The sequence below is a fragment of the Stenella coeruleoalba genome (genome assembly GCF_951394435.1).
Source record: "Stenella coeruleoalba genome assembly, chromosome: 7".
NCBI lineage: Eukaryota > Metazoa > Chordata > Mammalia > Artiodactyla > Delphinidae > Stenella > Stenella coeruleoalba.
Window position 1 is genome coordinate 72,761,507 of NC_137153.1, and position 18,279 is coordinate 72,779,785.

An 18,279-nucleotide genomic window follows, 5' to 3' on the forward strand; every position below is an offset into this window, starting at 1 on the left:
AGGAAAATTTTAAATATTCTTACAAGGTAACAATAAAAAAAATTGCATGTTAACATACGTCAGTATTAACAAAAAAGTAAAAAATTTCTAACAAAGTAATTATGAAAAATAATTATGTTTTCCAAAACAAATAATTGCTTGGGAAAAGTGGCATTATTTTATATTTTTTCAGATCCCTAATTCTGGCTTAATAGAAGACATCCAGACTCTCTTGTATGCTTCTGAATTCAGTCTCTGTGGCGATACCACAGGTCATGTAGCATCTAGAAAACTCAGGAAAGTGTGGGAGTGAGGAAGATAAATAACTTCTTAATATTGTTAAGAAAATAATTTTAACATCACAGACCTTCGAGGAGAATTTCAGGGATTCCTAGCAGTCCCTGAACCACATTTGAGATCCTCTGACTTAGAAATTTTAAAACACAGTTGACCCTTGAACATCACAGGGGCATTAGGAGTGCCAAAGCCCGACACAATGGAAAGTTCACATGTAACTTAGAGTCGGCCCTGCACATGTGTGCTTTCTCAGCACCCAAGGATTCAACCAACCCCAGATCATGTGGGACTATAGCATTTGGTATTGAAAAAAATCCATACATGAGTGGGCCCACACAGTTCAAACCTGTGTTGTTCAAGTACCAGATTCAAACCTGGACTGGATTGAAAGGTGAGAGTTGAGAGTTTATGAAAGCTAGCAGATAGAATATTAAAGCCAAAGCCAGCATATGGATAATTACTTCACACCTGTAAAGCAAGTGTGACCACTGTTTTGATGAGATGAGGAGTTCAAAAAATGACACATTTGGTGCACTTATTTGCCACTAAAATCCATTTGATCCGTTTTTAAACATTCCGAGTCTCCTCCCCTCAAAGAAAAACAAACTCTAGTTTTATCTTATTCCTCCCTCACTTTAACCAGAAAATAGGATGCCACAGAGCTAGGAAATGAACCACAGTTAGGCAACTTCAAACAAAGACACCTGGGATTTCATGGTTTCTAGCTCTGTGACCTTGAGCAGGTCACAGTTTCTCTGCTCTCAGTTTCTGGACCTGTAGAAGGGCCTACCTCCCTCAGATGACCACCTGGATAGTTTGAGATAAGGAATGTGGCTGCTGGCTTCCAAATTCTTAAGACTTCTAAAATGTTATTGATTACAGTTATGTTATTATGGTTCTAAGACTGCTCACGGGACACATAAACCTTCCCTTCGCTTTAAGTGGAGAGATTGCCCTCTATTCTTTCCTCATCTGTGTGTCCCAAAGTCCTTCTCCAATTAAGTTTTTGCAAGCTGCTGATGGGATGCCCCTGACGAGCAGTGTCATCTAAGCTCTGAGATTCCCAAGGCTGAACACAGTCACTGTAATGCATCTGCTGTCAGGTTATCCCTATATGCAAACCTCCGAAGGAAGAGAGACACTGCTACCACCAAGTTCAGGGGAAAGCGTAAAGAGGTCTCAACCTCCCTCTCCCTCTCCCCTCCAATAAAATTCTCCAACAGTGTTGAGCAAGAAGAATGATTGCAGCATGGAGAAAATATACATGGGAATGGTCTGGCTGCAGCTGAAGCAGCTCCCACTGACATATCAGAAGTAAAGTCCCAGCCTTCAGTGAGCGTGATTGATGGTGAAGTACACTTGCCTTGGTTCAGGTTCCCAACACACTTCAGAAGTTATACAATGCTGTCTGGACAAAAATCAGGAGTGAATTATACATCTGAAGTAACCATGACCTAGAAAAGACCCAAAGGCAGGAAATTTCAGTGGAAAGTCACTGAAAGAAAAAAGCAACCAGAAGTAACTTGGTTAAATTGGGTAACATGAGTATAAGATTAAACATTGGCATGTTTAGAAATTCCCAGTCCCAAGTTCATAAAACTGGGGTCATGAGAATTCTCCTTACTTTACCATCTGTGCTTATCGACCCACTCAACCTCTTCCCAGCCCTAGAAAAACATTGCTTGGAGGAGGAAATATAATTCTTCAGCAGCATTTGAATTTCACCTCAAATAAGACTATATTTCAACATCTGGAGAGATATATCAATCCAAATTTATTCTAAGCTATTCTGATTTAAGTCAAATCATTTTGGACAAATAAAATTGCCAAAACATAATATCATCTCCCTTTCCTCATGTATATAAAACAAAGCATCTTGCATCCTACTGAAATAATGACTAAGATCTTAATAAATCATGAGTAAAATTTTAATTTAATAAATATATTCATGTGGTTTTACAATAACTATAATTGTCTCTCCTTTTCCTTTTTCTAGCTTTGAAGGCCTCACCTTCTAAAAAACGGTGCAACTCCATTGCCGCCCTGAAGGCAACCTCACAGGAGATTGTGTCCTCAATTAGCCAGGAATGGAAGGATGAGAAGCGTGATTTGCTGACCGAAGGGCAAAGTTATAGCAGCCTCGATGAAGAAGGTAAAGACATGGAACTTAGAAAAAGAAGAAAAGATAAAAGTTCTTGTGACTTTACTTGTATAAGTAATGTAAACTCACAGTAGAAAAATGAGAAAGTACTTCCTCTAGGAAACAAAGTCTCTTAACTAATTTTTAAAATGATGTTTACAGTATGACACAGTTAATGTAAAATTTTTATAACACATAAACGATACTGTATATGGTTTACGGTAAAAAAAATTAAAACAGACTAAAATATTCAGAAACAAAGATCTATAATTCCACTACCTGAAGGTAACACATGTGAAGGTTTTGGTGTTTTTACTAGTAGACCTTGGTCTGGGCTTGTATATATATATTTTTCAAACATACACACACATTATATACATATACATACATACGTACACAATGTAACAGTGAATTACCAATTTATTTAGGTCCTCTTTAATGAGTTTAATAAAAGTTTTATAATTTTCTCCTGGCAAGTCATATATTCCTACCTTTTGTTAGATTTATTTCTCAAATGGTTATAGACATAAAGACATAGATACATATTTTCTGTCTTTTCAGGTAATGTGTGTATATATATATATATATATATATATATATATATTTTTTTTTTAATGACAAAAATGATTTAATGGAGTGGCTGGGGTTTCTGACAAATACCAACCTAAAAGGCCAAACAAAGAGTCATTCCCAAGAGCATCAACTTTGCAGGTTACCCTCAATTAATTTCATCAACCACCCATCAGAAATCTGTTTCAAAGGCTCTGATGGCAGATCACCATTTGGGCAGACCTTTGGAAAGAAAGCCTCCCGTTTGCTCTGGCTCAATTTCTGCCTGCATCAGGGAACTACAGAAGTTAAATCTGCACTCAGTAAAAAAGGGCGTGTCTGAATCTCAATGATACTTGAGTGTCTGAGAGAAACTCTGTTCTCTATTTCTATTTCACAAAGGACCCGTAATGCATGAAGCTGACAAAGCAATGATTAAGGCTGAGCTTCCTATAGCCTCAAACAGTGTTGCTTAAATTGGGGATTTGGGGAGGCCACCAAAATCCCGCGTAAGTGTTGACCTTTGGCAGAGTTTCTCTTCAGCACCACCCTCTTCTCTTTCTCTCTGGTGCTGGGGAAGGAGTCTTGGGCTTAGAATGATCTGACATACGTTTATTGAGTGCCTACTATGTGCCAGGCACAGTTTTAGGATCTCGAAATTTGGCTTCAAATCCAAGATCCAGCAGTCCTAGCTATGGAACTAGCTGTGGACCCTTAATATCTGAGCCTCACTTTCCGCATCAGTAACTGGGGCTGATTGTGCTACATTCTTCATGGGGATATTTTGATAATTCACGTGGATAATATACAGCATAGAACCTGGCACAAAGTAGGTGGTCAATAAGTGTTGCATTTAATAGGATCTGTTTCCAATACCCCTGGAAAACTCCTCGCACGTTGGCACCTTTCGAGACTATTCAAAGCTGCCCCATCCAGGTGCACCGTATTCTGAGACAATCCAACCACTATCAAACTTTTGCATTAAAGAACATTCTGGAAAATGAATACAATACAGCATTAGTATTATTTAAAGAATGGCTTAATAGGGCACCTTCCCAGAAATGTTTAGGTTTAAACTCCACTCATCCTTTTTTTTTTTAACATCTTTATTGGAGTATAATTGCTTTACAATGGTGTGTTAGTGTCTGCTTTATAACAAAGTGAATCAGCTATACATATACATATGTCACCATATCTCCTCCCTCTTGCGTATCCCTCCCACCTTCCCTATCCCACCCCTCTAGGTGGTCACGAAGCACCGAACTAATCTCCCTGTGCTATGCGGCTGCTTCCACTAGCTATCTATTTTACATTTGGAAGTGTATATATGTCCATGTCACTCTCTCACTTCGTCCCAGCTTACCCTTCCCCTCCCCATGTCCTCAAGTCCATTCTCTATGTCTGCGTCTTTATTCCTGTCCTGCCCCTAGGTTCTTCAGAACCTTTTTTTTTTCTTAGATTCTATATATATGTGTTAGCATATGGTGTTTGTTTTTCTCTTTCTGACTTACTTCACTCTTTATGACAGACTCTAGCTCCGTCCACCTCAATACAAATAACAATTTTGTTTCTTTTTATGGCTGAGTAATATTCCATTGTATATATGTGCCACATCTTCTTTATCCATTCATGTTTTGATGGACACCTAGGTTGCTTCCATGTCCTGGCTATTGTAAAGAGTGCTGCAATAAACATTGTGGTACATGACTCTTTTTGAATTATGGTTTCCTCAGGGTATATGCCCAGTAGTGGGATTGCTGGGTCATATGGTAGTTCTATTTTTAGTTTTTTAAGGAACCGCCATACTGTTCGCCATAGTGGCTGTATCAATTTACATTCCCACCAACAGTGCAAGAGGGTTCCCTTTTCTCCACATCCTTTCCAGCATTTATTGTTTGAAGACTTTTTGATGATGGCCATTCTGACTGGTGTGAGGTGATACCTCATTGTAGTTTTGATTTGCATTTCTTTAATGATTAGTGATGTTGAGCATTCTTTCATGTGTTTGTTGGCAATCAGTATATCTTCTTTGGAGAAATGTCTATTTAGATCTTCTGCCCATTTTTGGATTGGGTTGTTTGTTTCTTTGATATTGAGCTGCATGAGCTGCATGTAAATTTTGGAGATTACTCCTTTGTCAGTTGCTTCATTGGCAAATATTTTCTCCCATTCTGAGGGTTGTCTTTTCGTCTTGTTTATGGTTTCCTTTGCTGTGCAAGAGCTTTTAAGTTTCATTAGGTCCCATTTGTTTTTTTGGGTTTTTTTATTTCCATTTCTCTAGGAGGTGGGTCAAAAAGGATCTTGCTTTGATTTATGTCATAGAGTGTTCTGCCTATGTTTTCCTCTAAGAGTTTTATAGTGTCTGGCCTTACACTTAGGTCTTTAAATCCATTTTGAGTTTATTTTTGTGTATGGTGTTAGGGAGTGTTCTGATTTCATTCTTTTACATGTAGCTGTCCAGTTTTCCCAGCATCACTTATTAAAGAAGCTGTCTTTTCTCCATTGTATATTCTTGCCACCTTTATGGAAAATAAGGTGACCATATGTGCGTGGGTTTATCTCTGGGCTTTCTGTCCTGTTCCATTGATCTATATTTCTGTTTTTGTGCCAGTACCATACTGTCTTGATTACTGTAGCTTTGTAGTATAGTCGGAAGTCCAAGAGCCTGATTCCTCCAGCTCCATTTTTCTTTCTCAAGATTGCTTTGGCTATTCGGGGTTTTTTGTGTTTCCATACAAATTGTGAAATTTGTTGTTCTAGTTCTATGAAAAATGCCATTGATAGTTTGATAGGGATCACATTGAATCTGTAGATTGCTTTGGGTAGTATAGTGATTTTCACAATGTTGATTTTTCTGATCCAAGAACATGGTATACCTCTCCATCTGTTTGTATCATCTTTAATTTCTTTCATCAGTGTCCTATATTTTTCTGCATACAGGTCTTTGGTCTCCTTAGGTAGGTTTATTCCTAGGTATTTTATTCTTTTCGTTGCTATGGTAAATGGGAGTGTTTCCTTAATTTCTCCTTCAGATTTTTCATCATTAGTGTATATGAATGCCAGAGATTTCTATGCATTAATTTTGTATCCTGCTACTTTACCAAATCCATTGATTAGCTCTAGTAGTTTTCCGGTGGCATCTTTAGGATACTCTATGTATAGTATCATGTCATCTGCAAACAGTGACAGCTTTACTTCTTCTTTTCTGATTTGGATTCCTTTTATTTCTTTCTCGTCTCTGATTGCTGTTGCTAAAACTTCTGAAACTATGTTGAATAGTAATGGTGAGAGTGGACAACCTTGTCTTGTTCCTGATCTTAGTGGAAATGATTTCAGTTTTACACCATTCAGTTTTTCACCATTGAGAACGATGTTAGCTGTGTGTTTGTCATATATGGCCTTTATTATGTTCAGGTAAGTTCCCTCTATGCCTACTTTCTGGAGGGTTTTTATCATAAATGGGTGTTGAATTTTGTCAAAAGCTTTCTCTGCATCTATTGAGTTGATCATATGGTGTTTCTCCTTCAATTTGTTAATATGGTTTATCACATGATTGATTTGCGTATATTGAAGAATCCTTGCATTCCTGGGATAAACCCCACGTGATCATGGTGTATGATCCTTTTAATCTGCTGTTAGATTCTGTTTGCTAGCATTTTGTTGAGGATTTTTGCATCTATGTTCATCAGTGATATTGGCCTGTAGTTTTCTTTCTTTGTGACATCTTTGCCTGATTTTGGTATCAGGCAGATGGTGGCCTCGTAGAATGAGTTTGGGAGGGTTCCTCCCTCTGCTATATTTTGGAAGAGTTTGAGAAGGATAGGTGTTAGCTCTTCTCTAAATGTTTGATAGAATTCGCCTGTGAAGCCATCTGGTCCTGGGCTTTTGTTTGTTGGAAGATTTTTAATCACAGTGTCAATTTCAGTTATTGGGTCTGTTTATATTTTCTGTTTTTTCCTGGTTCAGTCTCGGAAGGTTGTGCCTTTCTAAGAATTTGTCCATTTCTTCCAGGTTGTCCTTTTTATTGGCATATAGTTGCTTGTAGTAATCTCCCCCAATCTTTGTATTTCTGCAGTGTCAGTTGTTACTTCTCCTTTTTCATTTCTAATTTTGTTGATTTGAGTCTTCTCCCTTTTTTTCTTGATGAGTCTGGCTAATGGTTTATCAATTTTGTTTATCTTCTCAAAGAACCAGCTTTTAGTTTTATTGATCTTTGCTATTGTTTCCTTCTTTTCTTTTCATTTTTTTCTGATCTGATCATTATGCTTTCTTTTCTTCTGCTAACTTAGGGGTTTTTTTTATTCTACTTTCTCTAATTGCTTTAGGTGTAAGGTTAGGTTGTTTATTTGAGATGTTTCTTGTTTCCTGAGGTAAGATTATATTGCTATAAACTTCCCTCTTAGAACTGCTTTTGCTGCATGCCATAGGTTTTGGGTCGTTGTGTTTTCATTGTCATTTGTTTCTAGGTATTTTTTGATTTCCTCTTTGATTTCTTCAGTGATCTCTTGGTTATTTAGTAGTATACTGTTTAGCATCCATGTGTTTGTATTTTTTACACATTTTTTTCCTGTAATTGCTATCTAGTCTCATAGTGTTGTGGTCAGAAAAGATTCTTGATACAATTTCAGTTTTCTTGAATTTACCGAGGCTTGATTTGTGACCCAAGATATGATCTATCCTGGAGAATATTCCGTGAGCACTTGAGAAGAAAGTGTATTCTGTGTAGGGAATGGACTTGAGGAGATGGGGAGGAGGAAGGGTAAGCTGGGACGAAGTGAGAGAGTGGCATGGACTTATATATACTAACAAATGTAAAATAGATAGCTAGTGGGAAGAAGCTGCATAGCACAGGGAGATCAGCTCAGTGCTTTGTGAGCACAGGGGTGGGATAGGGAGGGTGGGAGGGAGACTCAAGGGGGAGGAGATATGAGGATATATGTATATGTATAGCTGATTCACTTTGTTATAAAGCAGAAACTAACACACCATTGTAAAGCAATTATACTCCAATAAAGATGTTAAAAAGAAAAAAGTAAAAGAAAGTACATTCTTTTGTTTTTGGATGGAATGTCCTATTAATATCAGTTAAGTCCATTTTGTTTATTGTGTCATTTAAAGCTTGTGTTTCCTTATTTTCATTTGGGATGATCTGTCCATTGGTGAAAATGGAGTGTTAAAGTCCCCTACTATGATTGTGTTATTGTTGATTTCTTCTTTTATGGCTGTTAGCATTTGCCTTATGTATTGAGGTGCTCCTATGTTGGCTGCACAAATATTTACAATTGTTATATCTTCTTCTTGGATTGATCCCTTGATCATGATGTAGTGGCCTTTTTTGTCTCTTGTAATAGTCTTTATTTTAAAGTCTATATTGTCTGATATGAGAATTGCTAACCCAGCTTCTTTTGATTTCCACTTGCATGGAATATCTTTTTCTGTCCCTTCACTTTCAGTCTGAATGTGTCCCTAGGCCTGAAGTGGGTCTCTTTCATATGTACGGGTCTTGTTTTTGTATCCATTCATCCAGTCTATGTCTTGGTTGGAGCATTTAATCCATTTACATTTAAGGTAATTATTGATATGTATGTTCCTATTACCATTTTCTGAATTGTTTTGGGTTTGTTATTGTAGGTCTTTTCCTTCTCTTGGTTTCCTGCCTAGAGAAGTTCCTGTAGCATTTGTGGTAAAGCTGGTTTGGTAGTGCTGAATTCTCTTAGCTTTTGCTTGTCTGTAAAGGTTTTAATTTCTCTGTCAAATCTAAATGAGATGCTTGCTGGGTAGAGTAATCTTGGTTGTTGGTTTTTCCCTTTCATCACTTTAAATATGTCCTGCCACTCCCTTCTGTCTTGCAGAGTATGGGGATTCCTTTGTATGTTATTTGTTGTTTTTCCCTTGCTGCTTTTAATATTTTTTCTTTGTATTTAATTTTTGAAAGTTTGATTAATATGTGTCTTAGTGTGTTTCTTCTTGGATTTATCCTGTATGGGACTCTCTGTGCTACCTGGACTTGTTTAAGTATTTCCTTTCCCATATTAGGGAAGTTTTCAACTATAATCTCTTCAAATATTTTCTCAGTCCCTTTCTTTTTCTCTTCTTCTTCTGAGACCCCTATAATTCGAATGTTGGTGTGTTTAATGTTGTCCCAGAGGTCTCTGAGACTGTCCTCAATTCTTTTTTCTTTATTCTGCTCTTCAGTAGTTATTTCCACTATTTTATCTTCCAGGTCATTTATACGTTCTTCTGCTTCAGTTATTCTGCTATTGATCCCTTCCAGAGAATTTTTAATTTCATTTATTGTGTTGTTCATCATTATTTGTTTGCTCTTTAGTTCTTCTAGACTCTTGTTAAACGTTTCTTGTATTTTCTCTATTCTATTTCCAAGATTTTGGATCATCTTTACTGTCATTAGTCTGAATTCTTTTTCAGGTAGACTGCCTATTTTCTCTTCATTTGTTTGGTCTGGTGGGTTTTTACGTTACTCTTTCATCTGCTGTGTGTTTCTCTGTCTTCTCATGTTGCTTCACTTACTTCGTTTGGGGTCTCCTTTTCACAGGCTGCAGGTTCGTAGTTCCCGTTGTTTTTGGTGTCTGTCCCCAGTGACTAAGGTTGGTTCAGTGGGTTGTGTAGGCTTCCTGGTGGAGGGGCTAGTCCTTGTGTTCTGGTGGATGAGGCTGGATCTTGTCTTTCTGGTGGGCAGGACCACATCCAGTGGTGTGTTTTGGGGTGTCTGTGACCTTATTATGATTTTAGGCATCCTCTCTGCTAATGGGTGGGGTTGTGTTCCTGTCTTGCTAGGTTGGCATAGGGTGTCCATCACTGTAGCTTGCTGGTCAATGAGTGGAGCTGGGTCTTAGCGTTGAGATGGAGATATCTGGGAGAGCTTTCGCTGCTTGATACTACGTACAGCAGGGAGGTCACTGGTGGACCAGTGTCCTGAACTCGGCTCTCCCACCTCAGAGGCACAGGCCTGATATCCGGCTGGAGCACCAAGACCCTGTCAGCCACACGGCTCAGAAGAAAAGGGAGAAGAAAAGAAAGAAAGAAAAAAATAAAAAATAAAATTATTAAAATTAAAAATTTAAAAATTATTAAAAATTAAACAGTAATAAAAAAAGAAAATAAAGAAGGAGCAACCAAACCAAAAACAAATCCACCAGTGATAACAAGTGCTAAAAAGTATACTTAAAAAAAAAAAAAAAGACAGAACCATAGGACAAATGGTAAAAGCAAAGCTATACAGACAAAATCACAGAAAGAAGCATACACATACACACTCACAAAAAGAGAAAAAGGAAAAAAATATATATCTATATTAAGAAAAAAAAGGAAGAGAGCAACCAAATCAATTAAAAAAAACTATCAGTGATAATAAACTCTAAATACTAAACTAAGATAAACATAAAACCAGAAACAAATTAGTTGCAGAAAGCAAACCCCAAGTCTACAGTTGCTCCCAAAATCCACTGCCTTGATTTTGGGATGATTCATTGTCTATTCAGGTATTCCAGTGATGCAGGGTACATCAAGTTGATTTTGGAGATTTAATCCACTGCTCCTGAAACTGCTGGGGAAATTTCTCTTTCTCTTCCTTCTTCCCACAACTCCTGGGGTTCAGCTTTGGATTTGGGCCCGCCTCTGCGTGTAGGTTGCCTGAGGGCGTCTGTTCTTCACTCAGACAGGGCGGGGTTAAAGGAGCAGCTGATTCGGGGGCTCCGGCTCACTCCGGTCGGCGTGAGGGGTACAGATGCAGGGCGAGCCTGCGGCGTGGGAGGGAGGGGTACAGATGCAGGGCGAGCCTGCGGCAGCAGAGGCCAGCATGACATTGCACCAGCCTGAGGCTTGCTGTGCGTTCTCCCAGGGAAGTTGTCCCTGGATCATGGGACCCTGGCAGTGGCGGGCTGCACAGGCTCCCAGGAGGAGAGGTGTGGAGAGTGACCTGTGCATGCACACAGGCTTCTTGGTGGCTCCAGTATTAGCCTTAGTGTCTCATGCCTGTCTCTGGGGTCCACGCTGATAGCTATGGCTCGCGCCCGTCTCTGGAGCTCGTTTAGGTGGTGCTCTGAATCCCCTCTTCTCGCGCACCCCGAAACAATGGTCTCTTGCCTTTTCGGCAGGTCCAGACTTTTTCCCAGACTCCCTCCCGGCTAGCCGTGGCGCACTAACCCCCTGCAGGCTGTGTTCGCGCCACCAACCCCAGTCCTCTCCCTGCGCTGTGACCGAAGCCCGATCCTCAGCTCCCAGCCCCGCCCACCCCGGCGGGTGAGCAGACAAGCCTCCCGGGCTGGTGAGTGCTGGTCGGCACCCATCCTCTGTGCGGGAATCTCTCCACTTTACCCTCCGCACCCCTGTTGCTGCGCTCTCCTCCACGGCCCCGAAGCTCCCCCACTCCGCCACCCGCAGTCTCCGCCCGCGAAGGGGCTTCCTAGTGTGCGGGAACCTTTCCTTCTTCACAGCTCCCTCCCACTGGTGCAGGTCCCGTCCCTATTCTTTTGTCTGTGTTTTTCCTTTTTTCTTTAGCCCTACCCAGGTACATGGGGAGTTTCTTGCCTTTTGGGAGATCTGAGGTCTTCTGCCAGCATTCAGTAGGTGTTCTGTAGGAGTCGTTCCACATGTAGAAGTGTTTCTGATGTATTTGTGGGGAGGAGGGTGATCTCCATGTTTTACTCCTCCACCATCTTGAAGGTCTCTCCCCAGGTAGTATATTTTTAAGGTTTGGTTTTTCTGGCTGTTTGTTGCTACTGCATAGATCTCACATCTTTTTTTCTTTCTTTCTTACTTGCTGACTAGGACTTCTGGTAGAATGATGAATAGAAGTAGTGATTGTGGGCGGCCTTGCCTCATTCTGATTTTAAAGGGAATGCTTCTCATGTTTCACTGCTGAGAAAGAATTTTGCTGTATTTGATGCCCAGAATCAAGTCAAGAAAGTTTCTTTTTATTCCTAGTTTCTAAAGTTTTTATCAGGAATGAGTGTTGCATTTTATCAAATATTTTCCTCTATCGAGTTGATCATTTGGATTTCCTCTTCTAATCCTATAAGAGGAAGTGACATTTTAGATTTTATTATCAGTATATTCTTTTGGGAATGCCAACATCTCCCGAAAATTTCTTTTATTTCCTGTAGAAGATTAGATCTCTTCTGGGATTTTTCTTTTCCTCAGTCTTCAGAATAGTGTGTTCATCCTTTTCCCTTCTGCAGCACTTTTCCATATCTGTCATGTTGGGTTTCTTTCTCAGCTTATAAACCAACTTTTATGCAGATTTGGTGATTTCAGCTGGAGTTACTGAATTGCCCTTGCTCCTCTCTCTGAGTGATGGCTCCAGTTTCTGACAGGCATCCACCTCTTTCCCTAAACTTCCCTGCATTGGCATCTCCCTACCACACTGCCTAATTTTCTAGGATAAACTTATTTTTAAACTGTGATAGTTAAACTTTCAAATAGTGTGCTCAATATGACTTCTATCAGCTATACCTCAGTAAAAATGTATATATTGCTTCTAAAGTTGAAGCCATGAGTCCAGTTGTTAATCTTAGGGTTAAGTATAATAAATACACTACACAGCATCTAGAAAGTCTGGAAACATAAGAAGCAGTGCACAAATTATGCTTTTTTCAACTGAACTATTGGACTCATTGCTTTAGATCTAAAGGTACTTCACCAGAAAAAGTCTCTGAAGGTTGAAGAAAAACCTATTGAACATATTCTTTGAAACTGTTGACGTACTATTTTTAAATGAGTTTATCTTGACAATTCTCTGCATCTACAAAGTTTGCTGCAAGGTTCGGCCTTTCTATAATGCTCTATACTTGGGGACTTCCCCTTTCGTAATGCACCAAGTTATTACCAAATTTCCCTCCAGTTTTTAACCATTTGTTTTCTATCATTCTCAGTATGTCTGGGTTGTATTAGTTTCCTTTTGCCATGTGACAAATTACCAGAAAGTTAGTTAGCAGCTTATTATAACCTCCATTTATTAGCTCACGGTTCTATAAGTCAGAAGACTAGCAAGGCTTACCTGCGTTCTCTGACACAGCTTTTCAGGGTCTCAAAAACTGGGATCAAGGTGTCAGCTGGCTGAGTTCTCATCTGGAGTTTCTGGAGAAGAATCCTCCTCCAAGCTCATCCTGATGTTGGCAGAATTCACTTCCTTGCAGTTGTAGAGCTGAAGTCCCATGTCATTGCTGTCTAACAGCTGTGGGCCAGGCTCAGCCCCTAGAGAGCATCCTCATTCCTTTCCATGCAGCCCCCCTCCATCTTCAGACGGGGAATTTCTTGCAGGTCAATCCCCCTTACACTTGGAATCTCTGCCATTACCATCTCTGACCTCTAGACACAAATTTAAAGGGCTCACATGACTAGGCCAGGCTCACCTGAATAATATTCCCTTTGACTAACTCACAGTTAACTGATTAGTAGCCTTAATTACATCTGCAAGATTCCTTTTGCCACATAAGATAAAATAATCACAGGAGTAATACCTCATCCTTCTCACAGCTTCCACCCACACTCAAAGGGAGATTATACAAGGGTGCAGGTCATTGAGAGTCATCCTAGGATTCTGCCCACCACACCAGTTATTTCAAAAAACTGAAGAGTATGGGCACATAAGGGAACAGTTCTCTACTTCAAAGAACTGCTCCTAAGGGTCAGCTACCCAGTGTCTGGGTGCTGTCTGACCTGGGCCCGAGTCACTGGACAGGTAGTGTTTTTCTGTATTCTGTCCCTCAGCGAGCCTCTGGTTTATGAAATCAGGCTGAGGATGCCCAAGACCTGAGTCTGCATTAGTTGTTCTCAGTCTAGCTCTATCTGCCTTATATTTAGTAGTGATTGATTGGAATCTGATGTGAGGTTATTTTTCAGATTCAGTTTTCTATGTTACTGAGAGTTTTCATATTTTTCTCTGTATTTAATGAGAAGGTGGGATCAAGTATATATGTTTTGGGGGGGGATCAAGTATATTGAAGATTGCTAGCCAACTGTCATATTGAAGCCTTTCTGATTTTTGCATGTTGAGCATGTTGTCACTTGTGTTTTCATATGATTATCATCTGTTATTCATCATGGCAGTTCTTTATTTTGATCTGAATCGGATGCAGAGCTGCAGCATCTCATACATTTTAACGTGTGTCTGGATTCCTAGTCCAGAGTCCAGGCCTTCTGTGCTTGCCCCCTTCTCCCTCCATGCCTCGCCCCACCTCTCCATCTATATCCCTCCAAGTCCAAAATCCAAACCTCACACTCACATGATAGTGCCTATTAGGATCAATTTCCATTCGTTCACTTCCTGACAGTACATAATTTTGAGCCTATTGTGCCTATAAAGGAATACAAGAAACACTGTAAGGTTATATTGTATTTATTATCATCTGTTTTAGTTTAGTTTGGGGAAGTGATTAAAAAGAATCCACAGTACAGCGTGGTGACACGAGCTAATAATACTGTATGGCATATTTGAAAGTTGCTAAGAGAGGAGATCTTAAAAATGCTCATCACCAGAGAAAAATGCTGTAACTGTGGTGATAGGACGTTAATTCAACTTACTGTGATGATCAGTTCACAATATATACATAAGTCTAATCACTAAGTTGTATACCGTAAAAGTAATACATTGTTATAGGTCAGCTATAGTTCCATAAAATTATATAATATCTCCACTGGTGAAAAATAAATCAGCTTGAGCCCAACTATAGAACTTTAAAGACAGGATTCATCCACAGTGTTCTGTTTCTGGGAACGTGCTTGTCTCTTTTTAAAGGAGCTCTGTTCTGTGTGGCTGGACCTTTAAACAAAATACTATCTCTGACAAGCTGACCAATAATGAATGTGAATTTGTCCAAAGTTTAGGATAAGATGATTAAAAATTATCCAGAAAAAAAAAAAGATCCAGATTCAACTCTCAAAAAAAAAAAAAATCCACATAGAGAGAGTAGGCAGAGTCACTGCTCAGCCTTGACTGTTCCACTTTCCTGATGAGGGAGGGCTCTTGCATAAGTATTTTCATAGGTACCTACATTTTAAAGAAAAATAAGAGTTTTTCTCATTTTTAAAAAGGCAGCCTTGCTGTTAGAATATAATGTCAAGAAGAGCTGTGGATAATTTTCAAAGATGTATGTGGGCTCAAACAGGGTTAAGGTATAGCTGGCTGTTAGTCTGTGAAGCATTTGTTTCTTGGCTGTTAACAAGTCTGAGTTCTTAGATCTGCACTGAGAATCACAGATATGGGCATAGCCTCGGGAGAGGAAAGCAAGTTCACTCTCTGTTTATACATTTGCCAATCATCCTTTTAATCTCTGTCGAATTATCTCCTTAAGCTCCTAGGAGCTTTTTATGTCATCTTTCGAGAAACAGTAAATCACTTTATTAGGTTTTTAAAAGAACATTCATAATGGCATTTCCATAAGCCATTTTGTAAATTAATGCAGTTTCCTTTCTGTTTTACCTGTTTGCAAGAAGCTGTTTTACATTTCTGCTGTAGTTCAGAAGAGCACAGTTATTTCCTAATTTAATTTGCAGCCTGGTATGTAGAATGAATGCCTTTGACTCATTTAAATTATTATATACACTAAAGCAGCATTTCTTACCGAGATTCATGAGTGTTTGTTTGCTTTTTGTCACCCAGCATTGGGATCCCGACACAGACCAGACCTGGTGCCTAGCACTCCATCGCTGTTTGAAGCTGCTTCCTTGGCGACCACAATTTCATCTTCTTCCTTGTACGTCAATGAACATTATCCACACGACAGGACCACGCTTTATTCAAGCAGGTAATACTTAGTGCAATCAAACTACCAGTCGGCTATTACCACACTAACATCACAGCTAGCCAGTATCTCTGAATGAGAACAAGTCATCCCTAACAACCAGGATGGGACCGTCGCCTGCCCTGTAAGAGAAAGAGAGAAAATGCTGGATATTTACTGTGACAGCAGGGAAAACCCTCCTGATTTTTCTGTACGGTTAATCATTATGTCCTGTAGAAACTATGTACTTTGTGGAAGAAGATGAATCTTTCATCATTTTTATTTTAATAATCGTATGAGTGGATTTTTTAAGCAAGCGCTCCTGGTTAATGTTTACACAAATAGCTACAAAGTATCTGAATATTTTCTTTCCGTATGAGTGACCTTAGTAACTACTGACAGATAGAATAACAGCCCCCACAGATCGTGCACAGTCTAATCCCTGGTATCTGTGACGCTGTTACCTTATAGAGCAAAAGGGGCTTTTTTTTTTTAAATTTTTTAAACATCTTTATTGGAGTATAATTGCTTTGCAATGTTGTGTTAGTTTCTGCTGCATATCAAAGTAAATCAGCTGTACGTATACATATATCCCCATATCCCCTCCCTCTCATGCCTCCCTCCCTCCCACGCTCCCTATCCCATCCCTCTAGGTGGTCACAAAGCACCGAGCTGATCTCCCTGTGCTATGCGGCTGCTTCCCACTAGCTATCTGTTTTACATTTGGTAGTGTATATATGTCCATGCCACTCTCTCACTTTGTCCCAGCTTACCCTTCCCCCTCCCCGTGTCCTCAAGTCCATTCTCTACATCTGCATCTTTATTCCTGTCCTGCCCCTGGGTTCTTCAGAACCATATTTTTTTTTTTTTAGATTCCATATATATGTGTTAGCATACGGTATTTGTTTTTCTTTTTCTGACTTACTTCACTCTGTATGACAGACTCTAGGTCCATCCACCTCACTACAAATAACTCAGTTGCGTTTCTTTTTGTGGCTGAGTAATATTCCATTGTATATATGTGCCACATCTTCTTTATCCATTCAACTGTCGATGGACACTTAGGTTGTTTCCATGTCCTGGCTATTGTAAATGGAGCTGCAGTGAACATTGTGGTACATGACTCTTTTTGAATTATGGTTTTCTCAGGGTATATGCCCAGTAGTGGGATTGCTGGGTCATATGGTAGTTCTGTTTTTAGCTTTTTAAGGCAACTCCATACTGTTCTCCATAGTGGTTGTATCAATTTCCATTCCCACCAACAGTGCAAGAGGGTTCCCTTTTCTGCACACCCTCTCCAGCATTTACTGTTTATAGATTTTCTGATGATGGCCATTCTGACTGGTGTGAGGTGATACCTCATTGTAGTTTTGATTTGCATTTCTCTAATGATTAGTGATGTTGAGCATCCTTTCATGTGTTTGTTGGCAATCTGTATATCTTCTTTGAAGAAATGTCTATTTAGGTCTTCTGCCCATTTTTGGATTGGGTTGTTTGTTTTTTTGATATTGAGCTGCATGAGTTGCTTATAAATTTTGGAGATTAATCCTTTCTCAGTTGCTTCATTGGCAAATATTTTCGTCCATTCTGAGGGTTGTCTTTTTGTCTTGTTTATGGTTTCCTTTGCTGTGCAAAAGCTTTTAAGTTTCATTAGGTCCCATTTGTTTATTTTTGTTTTTATTTCCATTTCTCTAGGAAGTGGGTCAAAAAGGATCTTGCTGTGATTTATGTCACAGTGTGTTCTGCCTATGTTTTCCTCTAATAGTTTTATAGTGTCTGGCATTACACTTAGGTCTTTAATCCATTTTGAGTTTATTTTTGTGTATGGTGTTAGGGAGTGTTCTAATTTCATTCTTTTACATGTAGCTGTCCAGTTTTCCCAGCACCACTTATTGAAGAGGCTGTCACAAAAGGGGCTTTGCCATTATGACTGAGTTAAAGGTCTGGAGATGGGAGGAGTATCCTGAATTATGCAGATAGGCCCAGTGTAATCACAGGGTCCTTGTCAGAGGAAGTCAGGAAGATTAGAGTCAGAGAAGGAGATGTGATGGTAGAAGCAGAGGTCAGAGAGAGAAAAGATTTGAAGATGCTACACTGTTGGCTTTGAAGGTGGAGGACGGGGCATGAGTCAAGGAATGCAGGCAGAGTCTAAATGCCAAAACAGGCAAGGAAACAGATTCTCCCTTAGAGCATCCACAAAGGAACACAGTTCTTCCAACCCCTTGAATTCTAGGACTCCTAACTGCCAGAGCTATAAAATAATAAATTGGTCTTATTTTAAGACATTAAGCTTATGACAATTTGTCACAGCAGCAATAGGAAACGAATACAGGGACTCTCAAACATTTAAAGTGAATTTGAATATTGGGGAGGGATACTGAAGTTTCTTAGATAGAAAGTTAATTTGTTATTATTATTTTTTTAACAAAATATTCTCAAACATTGGTTCTCGTAATAGAAAGTACCTCTACAAAGAGGTCACAACGTTGTGGGATTAGCTATTTTTTCTATGTTTATATATGTACTTTTGTAACCAGCTTCAATTACAGGTCAGGGATAACTGTGTATACGTTG

At 39.4% G+C, this 18,279-nt stretch overlaps 1 protein-coding gene across 10 annotated transcripts in view; it reads left to right on the forward strand.

Moving 5' to 3' along the window:
• The window catches only part of PIP5K1B (phosphatidylinositol-4-phosphate 5-kinase type 1 beta), a 423,928-nt gene that overhangs the window by 332,293 nt on the left and 73,356 nt on the right, over positions 1–18,279 (forward strand). For all 10 annotated transcript variants that reach the window (XM_079925690.1, XM_079925691.1, XM_079925688.1 and 7 more), the window contains 2 exons: positions 2,273–2,428; positions 15,585–15,729. In XM_079925690.1, coding sequence (XP_079781816.1) covers positions 2,273–2,428; positions 15,585–15,729 — 301 coding nt within the window. The remainder of the gene's footprint in view (positions 1–2,272; positions 2,429–15,584; positions 15,730–18,279) is intronic.